General features: G+C 37.1%; 1 protein-coding gene across 1 annotated transcript in view; it reads left to right on the top strand.

Moving 5' to 3' along the window:
* The window catches only part of LOC121732194 (inactive rhomboid protein 1), a 148,075-nt gene that overhangs the window by 110,792 nt on the left and 15,411 nt on the right, over positions 1–21,872 (top strand). The window contains exons 3-5 of the mRNA XM_042121992.1: positions 1,147–1,303; positions 6,110–6,285; positions 20,110–20,274. Of these exons, the coding sequence (XP_041977926.1) occupies positions 1,148–1,303; positions 6,110–6,285; positions 20,110–20,274 (497 nt within the window). The 5' untranslated portion in view covers position 1,147. The remainder of the gene's footprint in view (positions 1–1,146; positions 1,304–6,109; positions 6,286–20,109; positions 20,275–21,872) is intronic.

Genomic DNA, 21,872 nt, shown 5'->3' with positions numbered 1-21,872 from the left:
GGCCCGACACGCACTTGGCTGGTTTTCTTAACATTATGTAAAAGTGAATTAGGTACTTAAAGTAAGCAAACTTTTGAGATTTGAGTTGCTTTTATTCATACTTATTTAAAATTATAACGGTCACATGCAGAGGGATAAATAGGTAAACGATTTAATTTTATGAGAATTTGACAGAAAATGTATAGAGCCTCTTACAAAATCTTAGTATTATTAAAGTTAAGTAATCATTAACTCACTTAGCTACTGCAACTGTAAGTATCTAAACATACTAGGCCGAAAATACGCGGCCTAAGTTCGGTATGTGCGCTACCGGCTACGCATACAATACAAAATGACGTAATTTAGGCATGGTGTGTCATTAAAATACATTGCACTCGTAATCATGCCGAACTTCGGGCGCGTTTTTTCGGCCTAGTATGTTTAGACACATAGTGCGCGGGAGCCGCTCTATTGAAATATTATCAACCTAACCAAAACCGTTATGTAAAAAAAATACACACAGTGTCACAATAATTATTTCTGGAGACATTTTTTCCGTAATGTATGCTAAAAATGATGAAAATGAAAAATGAAACGTATTTTAATTCGTATTTTCAGCTAGAATTTTGAATTATTCACGTTATTTGAATTGCATTATAAAAATGTTGAAAAGTTTTAGTCCATTATGTGAACGTTTACCTGACTGGTGAACAGGCGAAATGTATTTTGTGCTATGTATGCAAATTTATGTTTAGGACTTCTGCTAGAAGTTAGAATATGTTTTTCTAAACAAGGGATTAATTAAAGATACTTTAACCCGCAATCATAGATAAGATAAGCCGATATATTTTTATATTCACGAGCCGGTTTTTATAGTAAAACATTAATTACTCCAAAAAGTTTAAAAATACCTAGATAGGACCTAGCTTGATTGTTTTTCTTCTGCAAAACCCTTACATGCTGAATAATAATAAGTATGAAAAACACTTCACAAAAAAAAAAAAAAAACTATTGTAGGGCTTAAAATATTGACATTTTGTTTTGTTTCAAGATTTTCTCGTTAAAACTTTAAGAACATACAAATGTTTATTATCTTATATTTTGAACGAGGCATTCTTGAAAAATAGAATTGTATGTTCTTCACCACTAATCAACCACCATTTCCAGTATGTACGGAGCGTCGGGCGCTGCGCCGAGGGAGGCGCGGGGGCAGCGGGAGCGGCCGGACGTGCTGCCCGCGCCGCCCGCCGAGCCCGCGCCCCCGCACCCCGGCAAGGACAGCGTCGCGCGGCTCACCCTCACCGGCCTGTCCTACGTTGTTACTGTAAGTTGGTCACTACTCACTAGTCATACTTTTTCAGTAGTAAAAGTCAAGCTTATAAGGCAGCCGCACGGCTCGTTTTAGTATAGAAGTCGCGCGTCGCCGCACTACTCGCGACTTAATGTGAAGGCAGCCTTAGCCTGTCCTATCTTGTCAAGTATTAGTTGGTCACTAGTCTCGCGCACTTTCTGCCGCACTCGCACCACGGCAAGGACAGCGTCGCGCGGCTCACGCTCACCGGCCTGTCCTACGTTGTTACTGTAAGTTGGTCACTTTACTAGCCTGTCCCACGCTGTCAGATTGTAAGTTGGTCATTATCTAGTATAGTCACCCTGGCTAGGACAGCGTCGCACCCTGATGCTATCTAGCATGTCCTACGTTGTCACTGTAAGTTGGTCACCTTGCTAGTCAGTGAAGTAGCCGTGAGAGTCATGCTTATTAGCCTGTCCTACGTTGTCAAGTGTAAGTTGGTCACTATCTAGTCGTAGATAGGAAGCATGCGCTTGCAACCTGGTAAAACAGCGTCGCACGACTTACGCTCACCGGCCTGTCCTACGTTGCATTGTAAGTTGGTCACAACTCACACTCATGCTTAGCTAGTACATACGTCACTAACGTTGTTACTGTAGGTTAGTTAAAAGTCATCCAAACACTTATGCTTACCGGCCTGTCTTACGTTGATACTGTAAGTTGGTCCCTGGTCATTTTCATACTAAGTAGTCGTAGGACACAACCAAACACCCGTACCCTGGTCCCTGGCAAGGATATCGTCACTTGACTCATAGCGACTCGTCAACGTAAACCAATTTACAGTGACGACATAGTATAGGCTATACTATGTCGTCACTGTAAATTGGTCACTAGTCATAAGTCATACTCATAATATTATATTAAATTACAGGATGTGTTTACCAATTGCAGAGCATAATGGCTCTTAGTGGCTCACAATGTCGAAATGTGCTATAAATGCTTAATTGGAACGTGAATTTGTTTGACAATGCTTGATTGTCGAAGCATAGCTGTGGTCGAAACATTCAACATTGAGAATTTGCCGCATCATTTCTAGTCCTGCAAATGGAAAATACCCATCACCTCTATATTTCTACATACTCAAAAGTTCGAAAACTTCAATAGCTATCTTATCATACTAACATAACATTGTACGTTGGTTAAACAATAAACATCATACATGCCTTATCACTTTGGGAGCACTGTACTTAAAAAATGTTTCATAAAAAAATTTGAATGACATTTACTTGCCATCCACAGTCCACACCCAAAATATAATAATGTATAATGCGTCAAAACATCACTGTAGGGCTATATTACAATTATTGCAAAAATGTATCATAGTTGCTACGAATAATAAAAACTAAAGAAACGTAACTCCCATACTTCAACCGTTTTGAATTTGGTTGCTTTTCGCACACTAAAATATGGCAATAGCAACGAAACACTAACACTCACGAAATAAAGCCGTTGACATTGATTGTCACTTCTATATTTACACAAAATTGTGTACCGAATACATGCATAAAGTATGCATGTATTCGGCTATACGCGGTCGTAGATTCGTGGACAAATTTTTTGACACTGTTACTCTTCCTTAGTTTTTGTCATTCGTAGCATAGTTGGAAGGCTTTTGAATTTTCCAACATTCCCGATCTTAAAATGCAAATGGGATATGAGCTCATGACTGGAATAAAGTATAACTATTCTCCCGTATCGACAGTTACAAAGATAGTTAGTGCAAATTAAACTGCAGAACTATTACTGACGCAGGTGGCGCAGCTTTTAGCGAAGTTACGATAGTTTGCATTTTCAACGTGCACTAATTCTTAAATGGCTGTATTATACATGAGCTTATTTATTATTGAGCTACTAAACTTACAGGATTTATTGATGACTAGCTGTCCCGGTGAACTTCGTGTCACTTTAAAACCTTCTCTGGACTTCAAGGATTACTTGAAGACTAAAATTAGCAGAATCGGTCCAGCCGTTATCGAGTTATAGCGTTACTGACACAATTAGAAATCCATTTTTATATATTACTAGCTGTCCCGTTGAACTTCGTGTCACTTTGAAACCTTCCCTGGACTTCTACGAATATTTTAAGACTAAAATCAGCCTAATCCGTTCAGCCGTTTTCGAGTTTTAGAGCGACTAACACATTTTGTAAAATCTATTTTATATATAAGACTAGCTGTCCCGGTGCATTTCGTGTCACTTTAAAACCTTCCCTGGACTTCTGCGAATATTTTAAGACTAAAATCAGCCCAATCCGTTTGAAAATCCATTTTTATATATAAGATATAGATGATTCAGATGAAGATCAATTATCACTTGTGTTAAATATTTAACTTCTGATAGAGCTAGAGAAAACCGTCATAGATGTAATAAATTTGTTTCTAAATTATAAAAAAAGTGTTCCAGAAAGTAAAAATAATTATTATTTCCCTGCTTCAACTCCCAAGCGGTCACATTCGACCGCGATAACAATAGATTTCCACGAATCCACGATCGAGGGATTAATATACCATTGTTAAGATAATATTCCAGTAGTTAAATAAAGAAAAGAATAAGATTTATATTAGATTTACCATAAGTTAGAGTAACAACCAGATTATACTAGAATAGGAAACTAGGAATAAGCAAACGAACCCATAAACCAAGCACACAATCGAATTTGAAAGACAAACAAGCTCCCCAGTTTTATTCTGCCCGTCCGGCATTTCTCCGTTTCTTTTTAGATTTCGTAGAAATGATGTTATGTGAACAGTAAAAGGTTTTCTGTGTGAAAGACTTTTATAGGGCGCTGGAGAAAACGTAAAATTCTTTCCAATCGAAAGCGTTGCAAACTTAGCATACGATTGCGTTGATGGGATGGAAAATACTGAGGCCGTTGACTCTTTGTTTGCTTTGAAGGTGACCTATTCGGTTTAACCTTGAGTTTATTAAGGTTCTGGGCAGTCGCATGGTACTGTATGTCTAGTTAGTAGATTAGATCTAGAAGTCGTTAAAATCATTCAAGTGGAATATGAATGAACAATAAAGATAACATAGTGTAAAGAAATTCAGTAAATCTATCCTAAGAACCGTTTTATAAACAGCAAAATGATTACGAAACAACTGCATAAATTCTCTCGTGAAAATCCTGTCCCAATAACTCCTCATTTTAGTTTCGAGTCTGCGGACGAATTAGGCTTTCATATTTCTGCTATAAATTATGAAAGCGATGTCTTTAGGGATCGACTCGGCCGTTATGGCATCGTAAATAACATAGTCGCTTCGTAGCAATATCCTCGACTTTACAAAATACGCCGATATTTCTTCGGGCCACTATAGCGATTAATTTTTTTGATAGATATTCAAATAGCCGAGCCGGATAAGGGATATAGGAAAATGATTTTTCGAGATTTAGGTCACGTTTATTTTGAATTATGCCTATATTTTGTTGGAGAAATGGGACGACTAGTTTATCAACCGGTCCAGTAAGAGATTAAGATTCATCATCGTTAGCTGTATTTGAGAAATGGTCTGCGATATGTCTTCTATACAGGGTGTAACAAAACAAGTGATAATACTTTAGGGTGTGTACGTGTTTCTTGTAGAGAGTTCACTGTGAAAGTAGCAGCGCTGAAAGACCAAAATTTTTTTTCACTTTTGTATGGGGAAACTCGTGACGCTCGGGCCCCTGTCCATACAAAAGTGAAAAAAAAAATTCATCTTTCAGAGCTGCTACTTTCAGTACAGTACAGTGAACTCTCTACCAGGAATACGTACACACCCTAAAGTATTATCACTTATTGTTGTTACACACTGTATAAAATGTTGACGACAATTTTTCGTAATTGTATATTTGAAATAAAATAAAATATCTTTTTATTCAAAATGGGTATCATGATACACTTTTTGAAAGTCGAACGAAGAAACTACGTTGCCTACCACCGGTTCGGGAACTACCCTTTAACTTTGCGCAATATTATCCTTCCTCGCATTTTTAATGATCACACAAGGCACATTAACTTTGAAGACCATTATATATATTGTCTCTATTGTTATCTCCGTTTCTTATTAATTCTCATTTTAAACATCGTACATTATAAATATCTCCATATCAGACATTCCCTACGTCTATTATGATTTTTATTCGCCTCCGTGGTCTAGTGGTTTCTTCGATCGTGGCTCTTGACTCGGAGGTCGTCGATTCGATTCCCGCGTTGGAAACATGTTATTTCCAAGTTTGGTTAGGACAATGCAGGCTGATCACCTGATTGTCTGACAAGTAAGATGATCCATGCATCATGCATGCGTCGGATGGGCATGTAAAAAGTCGGTCCTGCGTTCTGATCTCTCGCCAGTCGTGTCGGTCTTCCGCCCCACTGGGTTATGAGAGTAAAAGAAATACCTAGAGAGTACTCTTGTGTACTGCGCACACACTTGGGCACTATAAAATTACTCCTGCGTAACTGGCCTGCTTTCAATGAAGCCGGCCACCGTTACCGAAACCGGTGTGGGAGTTATCAGGGCAAGCGAAGCGAGGCCTACTATATCCCACAACCTGAGGACATATTTTGTGGTACAATTTATGGAAAAACTAAAAACTATCACGCCTATGGATTTGTGCTTTATTATAGTAATTTTTATTAATTATATTATGTAGATGTGTTATCATCAGTCAGTCAAGGTTTGGTTACTTTAAAAAAAAAAAAAACTGTCTTAAAGATTATTACCATGCAAAAAAACGACACAAGCCCTCATAAAGCTTGGCCTTAGCTAGTTATTATTATGCTTTTTTTTAATTCTCAGGCGGTGACGAGACGTTCACGCCAGTCCACGTCAGCGCAATGGTCGCGATCGTTCCGCGGCGGCGCCAGCAGCCCTCAGGACGAGGCCGACGTGGACGAGGTGTTCTTCGCACCGCAGACCCTCACCATACCGCTGACGCAGCACCATGATGAGGATCAAGTTGATGGGTCGAAAGGGTGAGTATGTTTTGCTAAATCTTACTTATTGTGACAAGTTACTGTGAAGGTACTCCGGACTGGTAAGCAATGTATGATTCTAAGTGACCAATTTAGACCTGCAATTTGTGACCTAGAGACCCTGATGTCAGCTGCACAGAGTTTAAGTTTAGAGCTTTACAGGTTGATGAGAACACAGACACACAACAGACGGAATTTCCAAACCACAATTTGTGAGAAAATAACCCATTGCTTCCAACTGCTTGCAACTGTGAGCCGTTTAGGCTCAAAGTTGCGACAGTTCTGTTGTTAGTGTACTTTTTTTTTATGAAATAAGGGGGCAAACGAGCAAACGGGTCACCTGATGGAAAGCAACTTCCGTCGCCCATGGACACTCGCAGCATCAGAAGAGCTGCAAGTACGTTGCCGGCCTTTTAAGAGGGAATAGGGTAATAGGGGAGGGTAGGGAAGGGAAGGGAATAGTTGAGGGTAGGGAAGGGAATAGGGTAGGGGTTAGGGGATTGGGCCTCCGGTAAACTCACTCACTCGGCGAAACACAGCGCAAGCGCTGTTTCACGCCGGTTTTCTGTGAGAACGTGGTATTTATCCGGTCGAGCCAGCCCATTCGTGCCGAAGCATGGCTCTTCCATGTATGCCGACCGTTTGCTCGTTTGCCTCCTGTTACTTCTAAAATAGGAAGCGATTTTGAAGGACGTCTCATAAATTTTTATTAAACTTTTAATTCAGATGAAAACGATATTACAACATATATACATAATAATAATAATAATGAACTCTTTATTTGCACATAATAAAGAGAAACAATTTTTAGGAAGAGCGCAAATTGGCGGTCTTACCGCTGTATAAACGGTCTCTTTTTTGTGGCGGATTGTCGCAAACAAAGTCTCTTAAAATTAAGTTTTTTACGTAAAATATACGATATTATTACAACATATAACAAAATGTTAAAAAAATATTCAGGAACCAAAATTTGATAAGTTGATTGAGATACAATATCATAGAAAGCCGTATTATAAAGACTTACGCATTTTTTAGATCATCGGGATAAAAAGTAAGACCCCACATCAGAGGAACAAACAAATAAGTCGAGCTCCCATCAATAATCTTATTTGCGAAATCCATAATAAAGTATCTGAAAAAGGCAATTTCGTCTTGAAGTTAGATGAAAATAGGAGATAAATCATTTTTGAAGATTAAACGAGGATACCTCTGACCTGTGGCCCTTAATATTTATTGCTTTGAGATCCCTTATCAAAGACAACTATCGAAAAGTGGGTTTATTGGATGGATTTGCATTTTAGACAGAGCGATCCCCGAAGGATTTCAGTTATAATAGACTTTCGGAGTATCAACTTCATTTATAAAGGATTCAAGATTTATGAGTTGTTCATTTAATTATTTGACTTTTATTAAATCCTTTTTGATTTGAATTTCGTATCCTATTAAAAGTCAGACAGTTTTTAGATGAGATTATGAACCGATCGATAGCGAGATAAAGCACGCTTTTGATGGACCTACATATTTTGAGAAATGGACAAATCAAGACGAGTCTATTTTTTTTCAAAATGTGTAATTTTTCTCAATAATTGTATCATAAATCTATTCAGAAGTTCTTATCCAAAACGAGCTCACAACTTTTTTCGTTACCTTTAAAACCTACAGAGTGAATTTTAAAATGGTAGACTAAATCCGTATTAGGGTCAATTCAGACCGACGTGACGAGGCGAGGCGAGTGCGGTGCGGCAATAATTTGTAATTTTGTATGGATTTGACAGATTTCAATTACGTAAGACGTCTTGCGAATCTGTCAAATCCATATAAATTTAGAAATGTGACTACGCGTCGCGTTGCGGCAGACCGAGTTCGCATGCGGAAAGCATAGGAACACACCTAAATCATGACCGCGACCGCGACATTGTCATTGAGAGCTCTACCAATTACTTTGACATTAGAACATACACGCGTATGTCACCCCAACCGGACTCGGAAGGGGAGAGGGACGGCCCTCTTTTAAGCAATAACATTAATAACTTGAGCTCATCTACCGCGATAACTCGTACGCAGCTAGTTTGTGCTACCGCGCGCGAGCAGCCTCACTCGTCTGAGAGTGAGTAAGGGGTCGGACCCCTTAAGAGCAGGGGGGACCCGTGTTCCCACGTCAGATAAAAATAGCTTATTTTCGTAGCTCTCTCCAAAATTGCCCGACTAGAATGTCACACGTGTGACTATAGGGGAGGGGGCCAGGCTAATTGTTTATCTCCAAACCAACTAGCAACAGACTAGTTATAGCCACAATTAAACTACCATGGTCTTAACCAGACCAGTAGCTTAGACCATTTCAAAAAAAAAATGCGGCAGATCGCAACGCGATGCGTAGACGCAGTGAATTTTAAAATTGTTGGCTAAAATAAGGTTTGATTCAGAAATCAACCCTTATTTTAGCCTACCATTTTAAAATTGACTCTGTATTGTTTAGTATTGCAGTCGCGCCTCGTTACTTTGTGAATCAAATCATACTAAAGCCGAAACTAAACCCGGAAACTAATTTTAATCTTAACTACATCGAACATTGGCGCTCGCAGGATTTTATTAAATATTCCTAGTTAAAACAAACTTTGCTCGGCGTGTACTAACTTGACATATTAATCAGGTTCTAATTATAATTATACTCCCGTCTTCCAGGATCTGGGGGATATTGTGAAACTTCCTAACTCTTACGTTAAGTGATTCCTTCTGTTAGTAACTTTAATTATGACTATGTTTATGATTTTAGAAGTAGGATCAATGTTTTTGGCGTTGTATGTATTTTGGTCTGGCAACCATTTTTAGCGGAATATTTGTGCAATATTATAATATCTATATATATAATTATTATTTTTAACAAAAAATTAAAACCTACTTCCAAGTTAAAAACAAAAATAACATCCTTATAATATGAACTAAAAAGTATGAAATAAATTTTTCCTATCTAATAGTGCCTTTTTCCGAATTCGGCTAAAACTCTACTATTTCTGTACTCAATATTCATCATTTCGAAGTAGGTACCAGATAGCTGAATCTTCAGTCTGCCAGAATATTTGAAACTTTTGGGACTGGCACCGACTTCAAAATTATGAAGATTGAGTACAGAAATAGTTGAGTTTTAGCCGAATTCGGAAAAAGGCACTATAAGATAGGAAAAATTTATTTAATACTTTTTAGTTCATATTATAAGGATGTTATTATTGTTTTTAACTTGGAAGTCGGTTTTAATTTTTTGTTAAAAATAATAATTTCACTCTTTTTAGTTACCTAGTAAACCATCGCGTCATATCGTGTACTATACCACCTGAGAACTCTACGGCCGCCCGTGGCCGCTGCGATTTCTAAAGAGATACTATGTATTACAATAATGAAGATAAATTTTAAAATGATAATATGACACTGAAAGTGCTCGCCTCGCCGCTGCCATTCCGGTGTGGCGCGGCTCTTAACCTATGTGTTAATCTTAATTCTAAACACACTAGGCTGAATTCCACCGCGTTTAGCGGCGGAATTTACACCGGCGTAATTCAGCTTAGTGTGTTTAGACACTAACAGATTAAAATTGTATAAACATTAAACTTACATAGGAATTCGATATGTATATGTATGGCAGTAAGATGCAGAATCGTGTAAATAAAAATACAATTACGAAGTATTTTTTACTCATAAATGCGATTGTGTTTGTTATTCCTATTACAAGTTACGACGTAGATTGTTTTTCAGATTCCTTTCAATTTATACTAGTGCAATTACGGCCGTTCCCAATATTTGATCTATCTCTGGTTTTGCCCTACTAGAGATAGGAATAGGTCACATTAGACATTAGAGACATATATTTTATGTCAATTGTGAGCTATTCCTATCTCTAGTAGGGCAAAACCAGAGATAGATCAAATATTGGGAACGGCCGTTAGTGTATTATCGAAGCAACTTACTTCTCAGAAGTAATGTCAAATGTGTGCCTTACGCTCTGGAGTTAAGGTTGAATTTGTTTTGTTCAATTTTGGTGACATTGGTGACCCTGTCGTGGTAATGATGATGATGAATGTAATTTGCATAGTAGCATATGCTTTCAGTTCTTAAAACAGCGCCTAAACCCCCAAACTTGTATCTATAAGGAATCCGGAGTTCTCTTAGTATCTTCGGAACCATAGTATACCTCGGTGCAAAATCTTGTGTTTTGGTAGCATATGCTTAGGATGCTTCTCATAAAACTAAAATCACCATATGTTGCCATATAAATTTCGAGGAGTTCCGTCGATTACTTATGGTTCCCATCATCAGGTCACCACTTTTGTGAAAATGGGACCAAATTGGAGTGAAACCTCATACAACAAAACAAAAATTTCGAAAATCGGTTCACAAATGGCGGAGTAATCGTTGAACATACACAAATAAAAATAAAAATAAAAAATATCCACAGCCGAACATATAACCTCCTCCTTTTTGGAAGTCGGTTAAAAATGGATTTTCAATTGTGTTAGTAACGCTAAAACTCGAAAACGGCTTAACGGATTGGACTAAATTTAGTCTTATAATATTCGTAGAAGTACAGGGTAGGTTTTAAAGTGACACGAAGTTCACCGGGACAGCTAGTCTAATATGTAAAAATAAGTCGGGTTTTCCTTCCTGATGCTATAACTCCAGAACGCACGAACCGATTTCGAAACCGAAAGGCCTCGGGCTCCGTGAGGTCTATAGGAAAAAAAAAATTCACTTATAATACCACAAGAGCTTCAAAATTATCGGATATTTCCCGATAGGTTCGTTGCAAACAAATGAAGGATTCAAGTTTTTCAGGTTAAAAAATCACGAGCGCGAAGCGCGAGTGATTTTTCCTGAAAAACTTGACGACTTTATTTGTTTGCAGGGAACCTTGAGGGAAATGCCAGATAATTTTGAAGCTCGTGTGGTATTCAGGGGATTATTTTTCTGTCCCAAATGTCGGCCAATATAATTGCACCATGAGACACAATTGAATTCAACCTGTCAGTTTGACGTGTTTGTCTTTTATATATAGCAACTACCAGAGAAAATTTTCAAAAAATTATCAGTATAATACCATGTATGTTGTACCACGTGACGTCGAATGGTGCAATTCTATTGGTCGATATTTGGGTCGGAAAAATAATCAGAAAAAACTTCAAGAGAAAAGCAGTAAAACAGGGAAAATCATTTTATAGCAAAACAACGTTTGCCGGGACAGCTAGTATTTTTTATAATATTGTTGTTTGTAGGTCTTGTTTATTTCGTCTAGTAAATAATCAATTTTATATTCCGCATTTGCGACATCAGTCAACTTCATCGTCGCCCAAGCGGCCACGTTCTCTATCATGGTATCTATATAAACTCTAAACTGTGAGGCAAGTTTTAATTATTATTATCATTTATCAGACACTGGGAAACTTTGAAGTAGGCTCGTAATTTAGTTTAGATAATACCATTTTTTTTGTTAGAAGGAAGAATCTTAAACAAAAAGATAAAACTGTTGGAGTTTTGCCGTAAATGCTTTGTTTATAATATTATGATGGTAAATATCACTTGTACACAACAGGCGTGCATCGTCACCGTATTTTTAAATTAGTTTAGGGAACATTTTCTAACTTTTATTTGGAAAGTTAGCCGCGTCGCATGAAAGTTAGCTTTGGCAGGCTATTGCCCTGAAGGATCCCTGAAATACTAGATAGTTACAAAATGAAAAATATAAGGTTTTAAAATATTTTGCAACAAAATTAAAATATGATGAACTTTGTTTTACACAATAAAAATATTCCCTCTTACTGGCGCACTCAGAGATATTTAATGATCATTAAACTTGAATTTAATGAGACTTTGAAAGATAATGTATAGCTTTGTCCACACTGTGCCTTTTTCTGTCCGTCAAGGGTATGCGTTATAGCGCAGTCACCAGCGAACGTGAGGCATGCTCGCGACGCATGCCCTCTGACCGTATTCAAAAAACAAAAATGACAATGTTGGCGTTGCGTTCGTTGACGCATTCAATTATGAATGTGCCAAAACGAAAGTTGAATGAAAGAAGATGACGAAAATTGAAGACGAAAGCGCATAGTGTGGACATAGCTTATGGGTTTTATGTCAAAATCTTCATAATATTATGTCAAAATCTTCATTTAATGACAGATCATTAGTATTCTTCTAGTGCGGTAGTTTATCTTCTACTGAACCGGTAGTAGGTATCATGTTGTATCAACATTCTGAAAGTATTTTTTTAAAATCTATTCAGAAATAAATAAATTTTTATTATTTTATTTATTTATTTACTAATAAAAATACACAGAGTATAACTATTCAAAGTCTCCTATCTTTGTCTGTCGTGTGAGGTTTAAATATGCCAGACAAGTCACGCAGATTTTGTATTCTTAGTTCTTACCTGTCTTATTCGCTGCGTACTCGTATATTCACTGTGTAAATAATAATGTATTTATTAGTAATTCGTACCATATATTGCTTATAATAGAAGCCAAATTCTGACGCTTTACAAGAAATACGAAAGAGCTAATTATGCAAAACGTTTCGCTTTCTCGGAATAAAATATTTAAATATAATATTATTGCAACGTTAGCAGAAACGATATTTCAGTAACATGTTTTCTCGAGTATTATGCTAAGTCGTCTCTGTGAATGACAACAGCTCAGCTTACTGTATGAATGCGTAATGTTGAACATATTTCCTTACACCTGACATGAATTCACGAGGCGAGTCATAATTTCATAGCTGGATGTTGGGCTACGATGGATAACCAAGATTGCGAAGCTATAGACAGATTTTATACAGGTTGTTTGAAAGTTCAAAGGGGGTGACTCAGGGGGTCATTTTGAACAACTTTAATTTTCTATGACTTTTGGAAATTTACGAAAACAAATACTGATTCTACATGGAGTTGTTTACGTGACTTTTTGCTATGAAAAAGCAAAAACATTTTCGGGAACTTCAAAAAGTCGTAGAACAAAAGTTGTTCAAAATGTCCCTCTGAGTAAATTCGTTGTACACAAATACTCTGTCGACGTCGGCCGTGCCTCTCAGAGTCTCAAAAATGTTTGTACTTCGTAGTCGCTTGTCCAACATGGGACAATGTTGAAATGTGGCGATATACGTAAATGTCTCGGCTACGTGGTTAGCACAATTTAGGTGTTAGCCCGCAATTATTTGCGAAAAAAAACTAAACGCAATTTAAATACATAAAACTCATGCTATTTTCCGTTACATGAAAATATTATATTCCCATACCGAAGTTTTAGTGTGGAGATAAAAGACCCACACAAACACACAACACAATATTAGTATGGATTACAATAAGGGTCAATTCAGACCGCAACGCGACGAGGCGAGGCGAGGCGCGGCGCGTCATTAATTTGTATGGATTTGACAGATTTCAATTGTGTGAGACGTCTTGCGAATCTGTCAAATCCATTTAAATTTAGAAATGCATCTACGCGTCGCGTTGCGGTCTGAATAAACCTAAATATACAAACATATTGTATTTAAATTGCATTTAGTTTTTTATACGTGGGAGAGACATGCTTCGGCACGAATGGGCCGGCTCGACCGGATAAATACCACGTTCTCACAGAAAACCGGCGTGAAACAGCGCTTGTGCTGTGTTTCGCCGAGTGAGTGAGTTTACCGGAGGCCCAATCCCCTAACCCCTACCCTATTCCCTTCCCTTCCCTTCCCTACCCTCCCCTATTAACCTATTCCCTCTTAAAAGGTCGGCAACGCACTTGCAGCTCTTCTGATGCTGCGAGTGTCCATGGGCGATGGAAGTTGCTTTCCATCAGGTGACCCGTTTGCTCGTTTGCCCCCTTATTTCATAAAAAAAAAAAAAAAAAAAACATATAACACTAATTTGTTATTGATTCCCGGCACCTGCAACTTCATTTCGGCTCCAGTTTTATAAATCATCAATGTATTTCGAATTAAAGTTGTGAAGTTCGTGCAACTGTTAAATAAATACGTTACAAACGATGTACAACGCTCAATCGGGCTTCTGCAACAAACGGCTTTGGTAACTTGTGGCCGAGTTTAAATATGTATGAACGGATTTATAAAGGAAACTTTGTGCTGGGACATGCATTTTTGAAATTGATGTTATTTCGACAAAGTTTTAAAGTTTAACTTAGGAAAGGAAAAAAGTAAATTGTGGACCGATTTATTTATAGGAATTTAAAACTTGTGTATTATTATTTCCTTTTGATACTGTATCGTAGATTTAATGTTAGTTACGTCTTTAAGTTTCATCCGAATAACATGTTAGGTTTTTTTTATGAAATAAGGGGGCAAACGAGCGAACGGGTCACCTGATGGAAAGCAACCTCCGTCGTCCATGGACACTCGCAGCATCAGAAGAGCTGCAGGTGCGTTGCCGGTCTTTTAAGAGGGAATAGGGGAGGGTAGGGATGGGAAGGGAAGGGAATAGGGGAGGATAGAAAAGGGAATTGGGCCTCCGGTAAACTCACTCACTCGGCGAAACACAGCGCAAGCGCTGTTTCACACCTGTTTTCTGTGAGAACGTGGCATTCCTCCGGTCGAGCCGGCCCACTCATGCCGAAGCATGGCTCTCCCACGTATGTATTATTTTATTCACCATAGCGTAGCCTCTTCTATGTCCTTTACTGGGATTCCTAGTATCCCAGGAAAGGACACGGGACAGAGTTCAAAATTACAGTACGAGCAGCATAAACTAATTTTGTGCAGACGATCTTGCGAACCATATCTAGTTACAAAATCTTATCCTTATTCCCCAGCTGTGATTGAATCTTGATAATATAACAAGCATCTTAGGAAAATTTTTATTAGCATTCCCTACCTTTTTTCTGAAATAGGAGGTAAAAATGCGACTAAGATTTTACCTTCAAGATTCCCAGCTATCCAGGCTTTTCCGCGAACGTAGAACATTTTACATGGAATAAACTTTACTGTACAATTTGGCGAATTTTCACATGTAAAAGTTTTGTAGCGACGTTTTCTGGACGAAAATATTTGATGTGACGTTAATTACTATGCTTAAGTTCGTAATACGTTTATAAATTGTATGCTGTAATTTACAGAAGACGACATTAATAATAAAATTATGGAGGTAAATGTTAAATTATTATTACTTATAGAGGAAATACATTTCATTATAAGCTTACGTTCTCTGAAATCACTAGGATTATATACGGTATGTTTAGCATAAAAGAGTAAGCCCCAGAAAGATCCATATATTTTATCTAAGGAATATGTTGGTTTGCCAGTATGGGTAGTATTTAACCGACTTCATTAACCGACTTCAAAAAAAGGAGGTTATCAATTCGACGCGTATGTGTGTAATATTTCCAGAACTGCCCAATTTTTCGTATATAATATGTTAGTCTATCAGCGTCTGAACAAATGTGCCAAATTTAAAGTGTATGTATGTATGCATGTATGTATGTAACAATAAGTATGTTTTTATGTTTGTGTTCGCATATCTCTGGAACTACCATTCCGATTTCAGTAATTCTTTTTTTGTTGGACTAGGTTTTATTCAACTTAGGGAACACAAGTTTCATCAAAATCGGTTAAGTAGTTTAGGAGATAGGGAGTTTTAATTCTCAATGACGTACAATTTTGAAGTCGGTTTTATCTTTTTAAAATACAGCTATTACTTTGTAGTATTTGTTTGCATCAAAAGGATTTTTGCTAGTTATACCTGTAGACAAAGGTATACCCATTAGCAAAGCATCGTGTAGGGTACATGTCAGTGTACCCATGTTTATATTTGTGTACCAGAATACATATTTACAGTACACAGGGTATTGACGCCGCAAGCCTACACGTGAAGAGTTTTATTAAAGCCAAAGAATTCCAGAAACTCTTGTCATGTATAAAGAATTAGGGACCGTGAATTCTACCTGTGTAAGTACAGTCAAGACGTTTGAATGTTTAGCTGATATACCTCCTGAATTTTTTTTTGTTAATAAGGAAAGTGAATCCGTTGTGTGATCTTTCTTTTGATCACACAACGGATTCATCCGTCCAATGTCCATCCATCCAGATAAAAACGATGCGAAAATAATTTTCGTAACATCGTACATGAAGATTAATTATTAATCTTCCTTCCTTGTAGTCTCTCACTGTCTAATTTAACTAAAATTGGTGTAGTGATTCTAATTATTGACCTAAAATAAACTTTTGTTTAAGTACTGTTATGTAAAAAACTAGAAATCACTAAAAACTTATTATTATGTTTGTACTTTGTAGTGTACTATCAGAGAAGTAGATTCCTAGGCAGATAGCGGACCTAAGTAATTTGGTCGCGTTAAGTCAAACCCATCCGACCGATCACAATTCACAGCTAACATTGAATTATAACACTAACGGCCATTCCCAATATTTGATCTATCTCTGGTTTTGCCCTACTAGAGATAGGAATAGCTCACAATTGACATAAAATATATGTCTCTAATGTCTAATGTGAGCTATTCCTATCTCTAGTAAGGCAAAACCAGAGATAGATCAAATATTGGGAACGGCCGTAAGCCGACCAAATGACGTAGGTCCGTCAACTGCTTAGGAATCAATTTCTTCGATGGCACATGAAGACTGCATAATAGCTACACATTTAATTTCCCTGGCTGTACATCTCAGAGCTTTTCTAAAAATATAATCGATGGAGCCTACGTTATGTAAGCGGTCACGCCTCATAACTTCGCACTTTCGTCACAGCTTTTTATTTTCGTGAGCTTTTGAAAGTTTGGTGCCAAGTATGATAAGTGTGCTTTCGGAATTTCAGTCGGAATGTATTAAAACTTTTTGTGTTGGGTCAGCTTTTGGCTATTTCTTGTGTGTCAAGGGTTAGTCTGGTCAGACGTTCTAATTTGAATAGTCAACTTCAGATCTAAAGTCGTTCTTATCTTATATCTTTAAACGAGCAACTCTTGTATATAAAAACATAAATATAAATATATGATTGGAATCTCGGAATCGGCTCCAACGATTTTCATGAAATTTAGTATATAGAGGGTTTCGGGGGCGATAAATCGGATCTAGCTAGGAATCATTTTTAGAAAATGTAATTTTATTCGTGTTTTATCGAATACCGAGCAAAGCTCGGTCAAATAGCTAGTAAAATACTTATTTAATTTCTAAAGCAAAATTTAAGCAACCATTATAACCTTGTTTAATTAGTTCTTAACTATATAGGTACAATACAAAGTAATTAAAATAAAGCGGTCTGTTTGATTAGGGCGGCTAATAAAGTTTTCACTATGTCAAACGTATTTGTTTAGGCTCTAGGGTCCTAGATAACTTCATACACCTATTATTCTCTCGTTTTCTGATAATCATCTCTCAATGTTTGTTGTCATAATGAAAAGTATTTCGCAGTTTTACTGCCTCACTCAGAGACGAAATAGTTAACTGTAACTAAATAAATATTTTGAGTATAATAATTATAATAATTTATCTGTCAAACTGTTCATTAATTTGAAGTTAAATCATTATTAAAATATGTTTCTGAATGCGGCTGTCAGCTAGTTAGAAATCACATTAAAATTAACGTTATTAAAGCCCGTTATATTGGAAGGCCGATTGTTCGGAAAGGATTGATTAATAATATAATAATAATAATAAAAAATCTTTTTATTTTAAATAACAAGAAGATAAATTAATACAATATTCAAGTCTTATGATATTAATCTCAAGTGAGATTTTAAACGTAAAGAGTTGCTTGTTTCTAATTAAGCAGTACAATAAATAATAAATACATAATTCTTAGTTGTGACAGAACATAATAATATGTGTTTTATTGCAGGTCGATATGACCGGACTCGTTTAGTGCATTGCCGTGTTTATGCAAAAAACAATAAACATAGTATTTGCCGTGTCAGCTAGACTCCTACTATTAGTACTAATAAAAATAATAATATTTATTGATGATAACAATAAAGGTATAGGTACACTTGACGACCTCTGTGGCTCAGTGGTGAGCGCGTTGGTAGCTCAAGCCGGGGGTCGCGGGTTCGAGTCCCGCCGACGGAACAAAAAGTTTTCAAAGTTCCTGGGTCATGGATGTGTATTAATTATGTGTATCATATAATAAAAATCTTAAATATATGTATAGTATAAAAGTATTAAATATATTTCCGTTGTCTGGTACCTGTAACACAAGTCCTTCAGGTACTTACCACAGGGCCAGACTGACGTGGTGTGAAGCGTCCATAGATATTATTATTGTTTACATTAATGAAACAACTACTAGCTGTAGTAACTAGTAGGCACTACTAATGTAACAAAATTATAACGTGAGTAAAACCTGCCCAAAAAAAATAAACGCCTACGAATAAGCAAACTTATCCATCAGTGACAAAATTATAAAAAGCTAGCCGGTGAAGGAAATGCTTATCTCGGTCAGACGTGAGTCATGAGCTGCTGAATATTTTGTTATTTGCTTTGCATTTATTATTTTTACCTTTAAAGGGTTTAAGTAAAATTTTGTTATGGTTTAACGGCCGTTCCCAATATTTGATCTATCTCTGGTTTTGCCCTACTAGAGATAGGAATAGCTCACAATTGACTAAAATATGTGTCTCTAATGTCTAATGTGAGCTATTCCTATCTCTAGTAGGGCAAAACCAGAGATAGATCAAATATTGGGAACGGCCGTAAGACATTGCTCGCGGTTTTGCGATCTTAATCTAGTAATTGCCTACCTAACCTAGTATCCTACAGGAATATTGCATCGTTTTGTCTAGATATAACTCTACCAAATTGTGTGTGTAAGTGATTTGGGTGAAATATAATGTATAACAAAGTAACGCCGTAAATTAAGGGTTATTTGTTTTATTTCAAAATAAATTTGATTTCATCGGAAAACAACATATTTTCATGTGCAAATTTACAAATTGTATCCATAAAGTTTCATCACAATTAGACATAACTACATTGTATTATAACTAATTAAATCCCATGCTACGAGTATAAGTTGTATAACAAACTTCACAACGAAAGCGAAGCTGAAAGTTCTGGCAGCTGGGGCTATCCTCTGGATAGCAGCTGCCACTACATCTCCATAGGGAGATGGTCTAGCGGGGTTCGATTCCCGCGTTGATACATATTATTTCTAATTTAGGTTAGGACAATGCAGGCTGATCACCTGAAGGCATGTGAAAAGTCGGTCCTGCGCCTGATCTCTCGCCGGTCGTGTCGGTCGTCCGTCCCACTGGGTTATGACTTATGAGAGTAAAGGAATAGAGAGTGCTCTTGTGTACTGCGCATACACTTGGGCACTATAAAATTACTCTGGTTTCTGGTCTGGTTTCAATGAAACCGGCCACCGTTACCGAAATCAGTGTGGGAGATCACCTATGGCAGCTCCACCTGCTTCTATTCTTTCTCTCTATTTAAGGGCAGGCTAAGTAAAGTGTCCAAAGGCAAGAGTTAGAAGCTAAGTTTTTTTTACACGCTTTTATTAGCTTAGGCTGTATGTATGTGACGGAATCTATAAGCACGATTTTGACTTATCTCCAGAAGTCTAATTAGTTCGAAATGTGCATACGTAATAAGTGAACTAATGACAATGCAACAATTTGTTAAAAAAAATTGAAATTATAAACAAAAGCGTGTTTTTCGTTTATCGCGCGGGATCCGTACATTTTTCCGGGATAAAAAGTATCCTATGTCCTTTCCCGGGACTCAAAGTATCTCCATGCCAAATTTCAGCAAAATCCGTTCAGCGGTTTGAGCATGAAGAGGTAACAGATAGACAGACACATTTTCGCATTTATAATATTAGTAAGGATAATCATATTTTTGTTACAGTGGGCGGTCTTCACTGGGCTCCTCCAGTGTGGAGTACCGTCGGCCGGACCGGGCGGTGTCGTGGGGAGCTGGCGGCGTCCGCATCCACACGCCCATGTTGGAACCCCTCGCCGACAACTCCAACAGAAGGCAGTTTGGCATGGGTGTGGTTGGGAGGTTTTTTAGGTGAGTCTTTTCAGTTCTAAAAAAACTAGGCCTTTACCTCCATTGAGGATGATTTATACAGTATTTTTCAGAGCGAAGTAACCACTCCTCAAATACTGTAGTGCCTGGGACAAGATTTTTAAATGTCCGTATGGTTGCCCAAGCGCATACGGCATTCTCGCATCATAGTCGGCCTAGTCCAGAGGAAAGAAGAGTGTTTCCTCTGGACTTTGTTTTAATTTACTTTCGTTAATGATGATGTTTCAGCGAGTGGAGTGTCTTTAGATACTGTAGGGCTTGGATATACTAATTATTATGTAATATCTGATTGCCCAAACACATAAGTACTGCATTCACGGAGCGTCGCTCTAGTTCAGAGGAATTAATTAGTTTAAACATCATCCAATTATATACCGTTATCCTCAAATCGAACATTGGAGTCTGGACTACGTGATCGTAAAATATAGAGATATTTGTGAATTTATAAAAAAATAATTGTTTCTATAAATATGTCGAACCAAAAACATTTGCGTTGATAAGTCCAAAGTCAAATCTACAAAATCAATCGATTGAATTTTGTCCGATGTAGCTTTTTGATAGATCTAAACTGTATTTATGTTGGAATAAAGATCAGAATCGTGGTACATACTAAAAATATTAATTTATATAATAATAATACATCATCAACATAAATTAATATAGCCCGGGATCATGTTGTATCATTAGCTAAACCAGAATATACGGCGCGAGTAATTCTAGTAATTACAAATTATTTATTAACTCCAACAAAGCCCGCTCGAGCATGATCGATGCTCCAGTAATAAATGACGTAGTATTAATAAAAGATGGTACAGATGATTCTGAGTAGAATACTGCAATGTTTTCACGTTAAAGGCAGCATTAGCTCAGTAAAAGTTTTGTTCGACGTTTGACAACGTTTCTGTCAATGTTCTGGAATGATATTGTGTGCAACATGTGGGATTTGATCCCTCCGTTTCGACCTTTGAGTAATATTCCCTATTCTGAACGCCGATTACACTATTTAAATGCAACATAACAGTTTAGCTCCTTCTTCGATTTTCATTTTACTATTAAAAAAACTAAATTGTAACTATACTGTACTCGGCGGTAGCGGTCATTGACTCCCTATCAAAAACTTGTCATTTTCTATACAAAGCCGCGATTTACAACAGCCGACACTTTATTGTCAATCGCGGTTTATATAGAAAATGACAAATTTTTGACATCGAGTCAATGACCGCTACCGCCATATTTCGCCGAGTACAGTATAACAGAACGTAAAGCAGACGTCAAACGACAGAATTTAGACTTTGTGGCTACGTGGCTTTTTGCTATGCTAACATAATTAGATTGTAATAAATTGTGTAAAAGCTAAAATAATAATATTATGATCAATTAATTTGAAAAAATATTAACATTTCTAACCGGCCCCTAGACGAGTAATTTTATTGTCAATGTCACGCTTCAATTTTTTTGAACAGTTTATTTGACAATTAGATTGGAGGCCCGTGATAAAATCCCTAGACGGTCAATAATTTTACTCAATAGTCAATACGTGATATTGACAATAAAATTGCTCGTCTAAGTGACCGGTAAAT

The sequence above is a fragment of the Aricia agestis genome, chromosome 12, assembly GCF_905147365.1.
Source record: "Aricia agestis chromosome 12, ilAriAges1.1, whole genome shotgun sequence".
NCBI classification, from domain to species: domain Eukaryota; kingdom Metazoa; phylum Arthropoda; class Insecta; order Lepidoptera; family Lycaenidae; genus Aricia; species Aricia agestis.
This window is presented reverse-complemented; position numbering and strand designations above follow the sequence as displayed.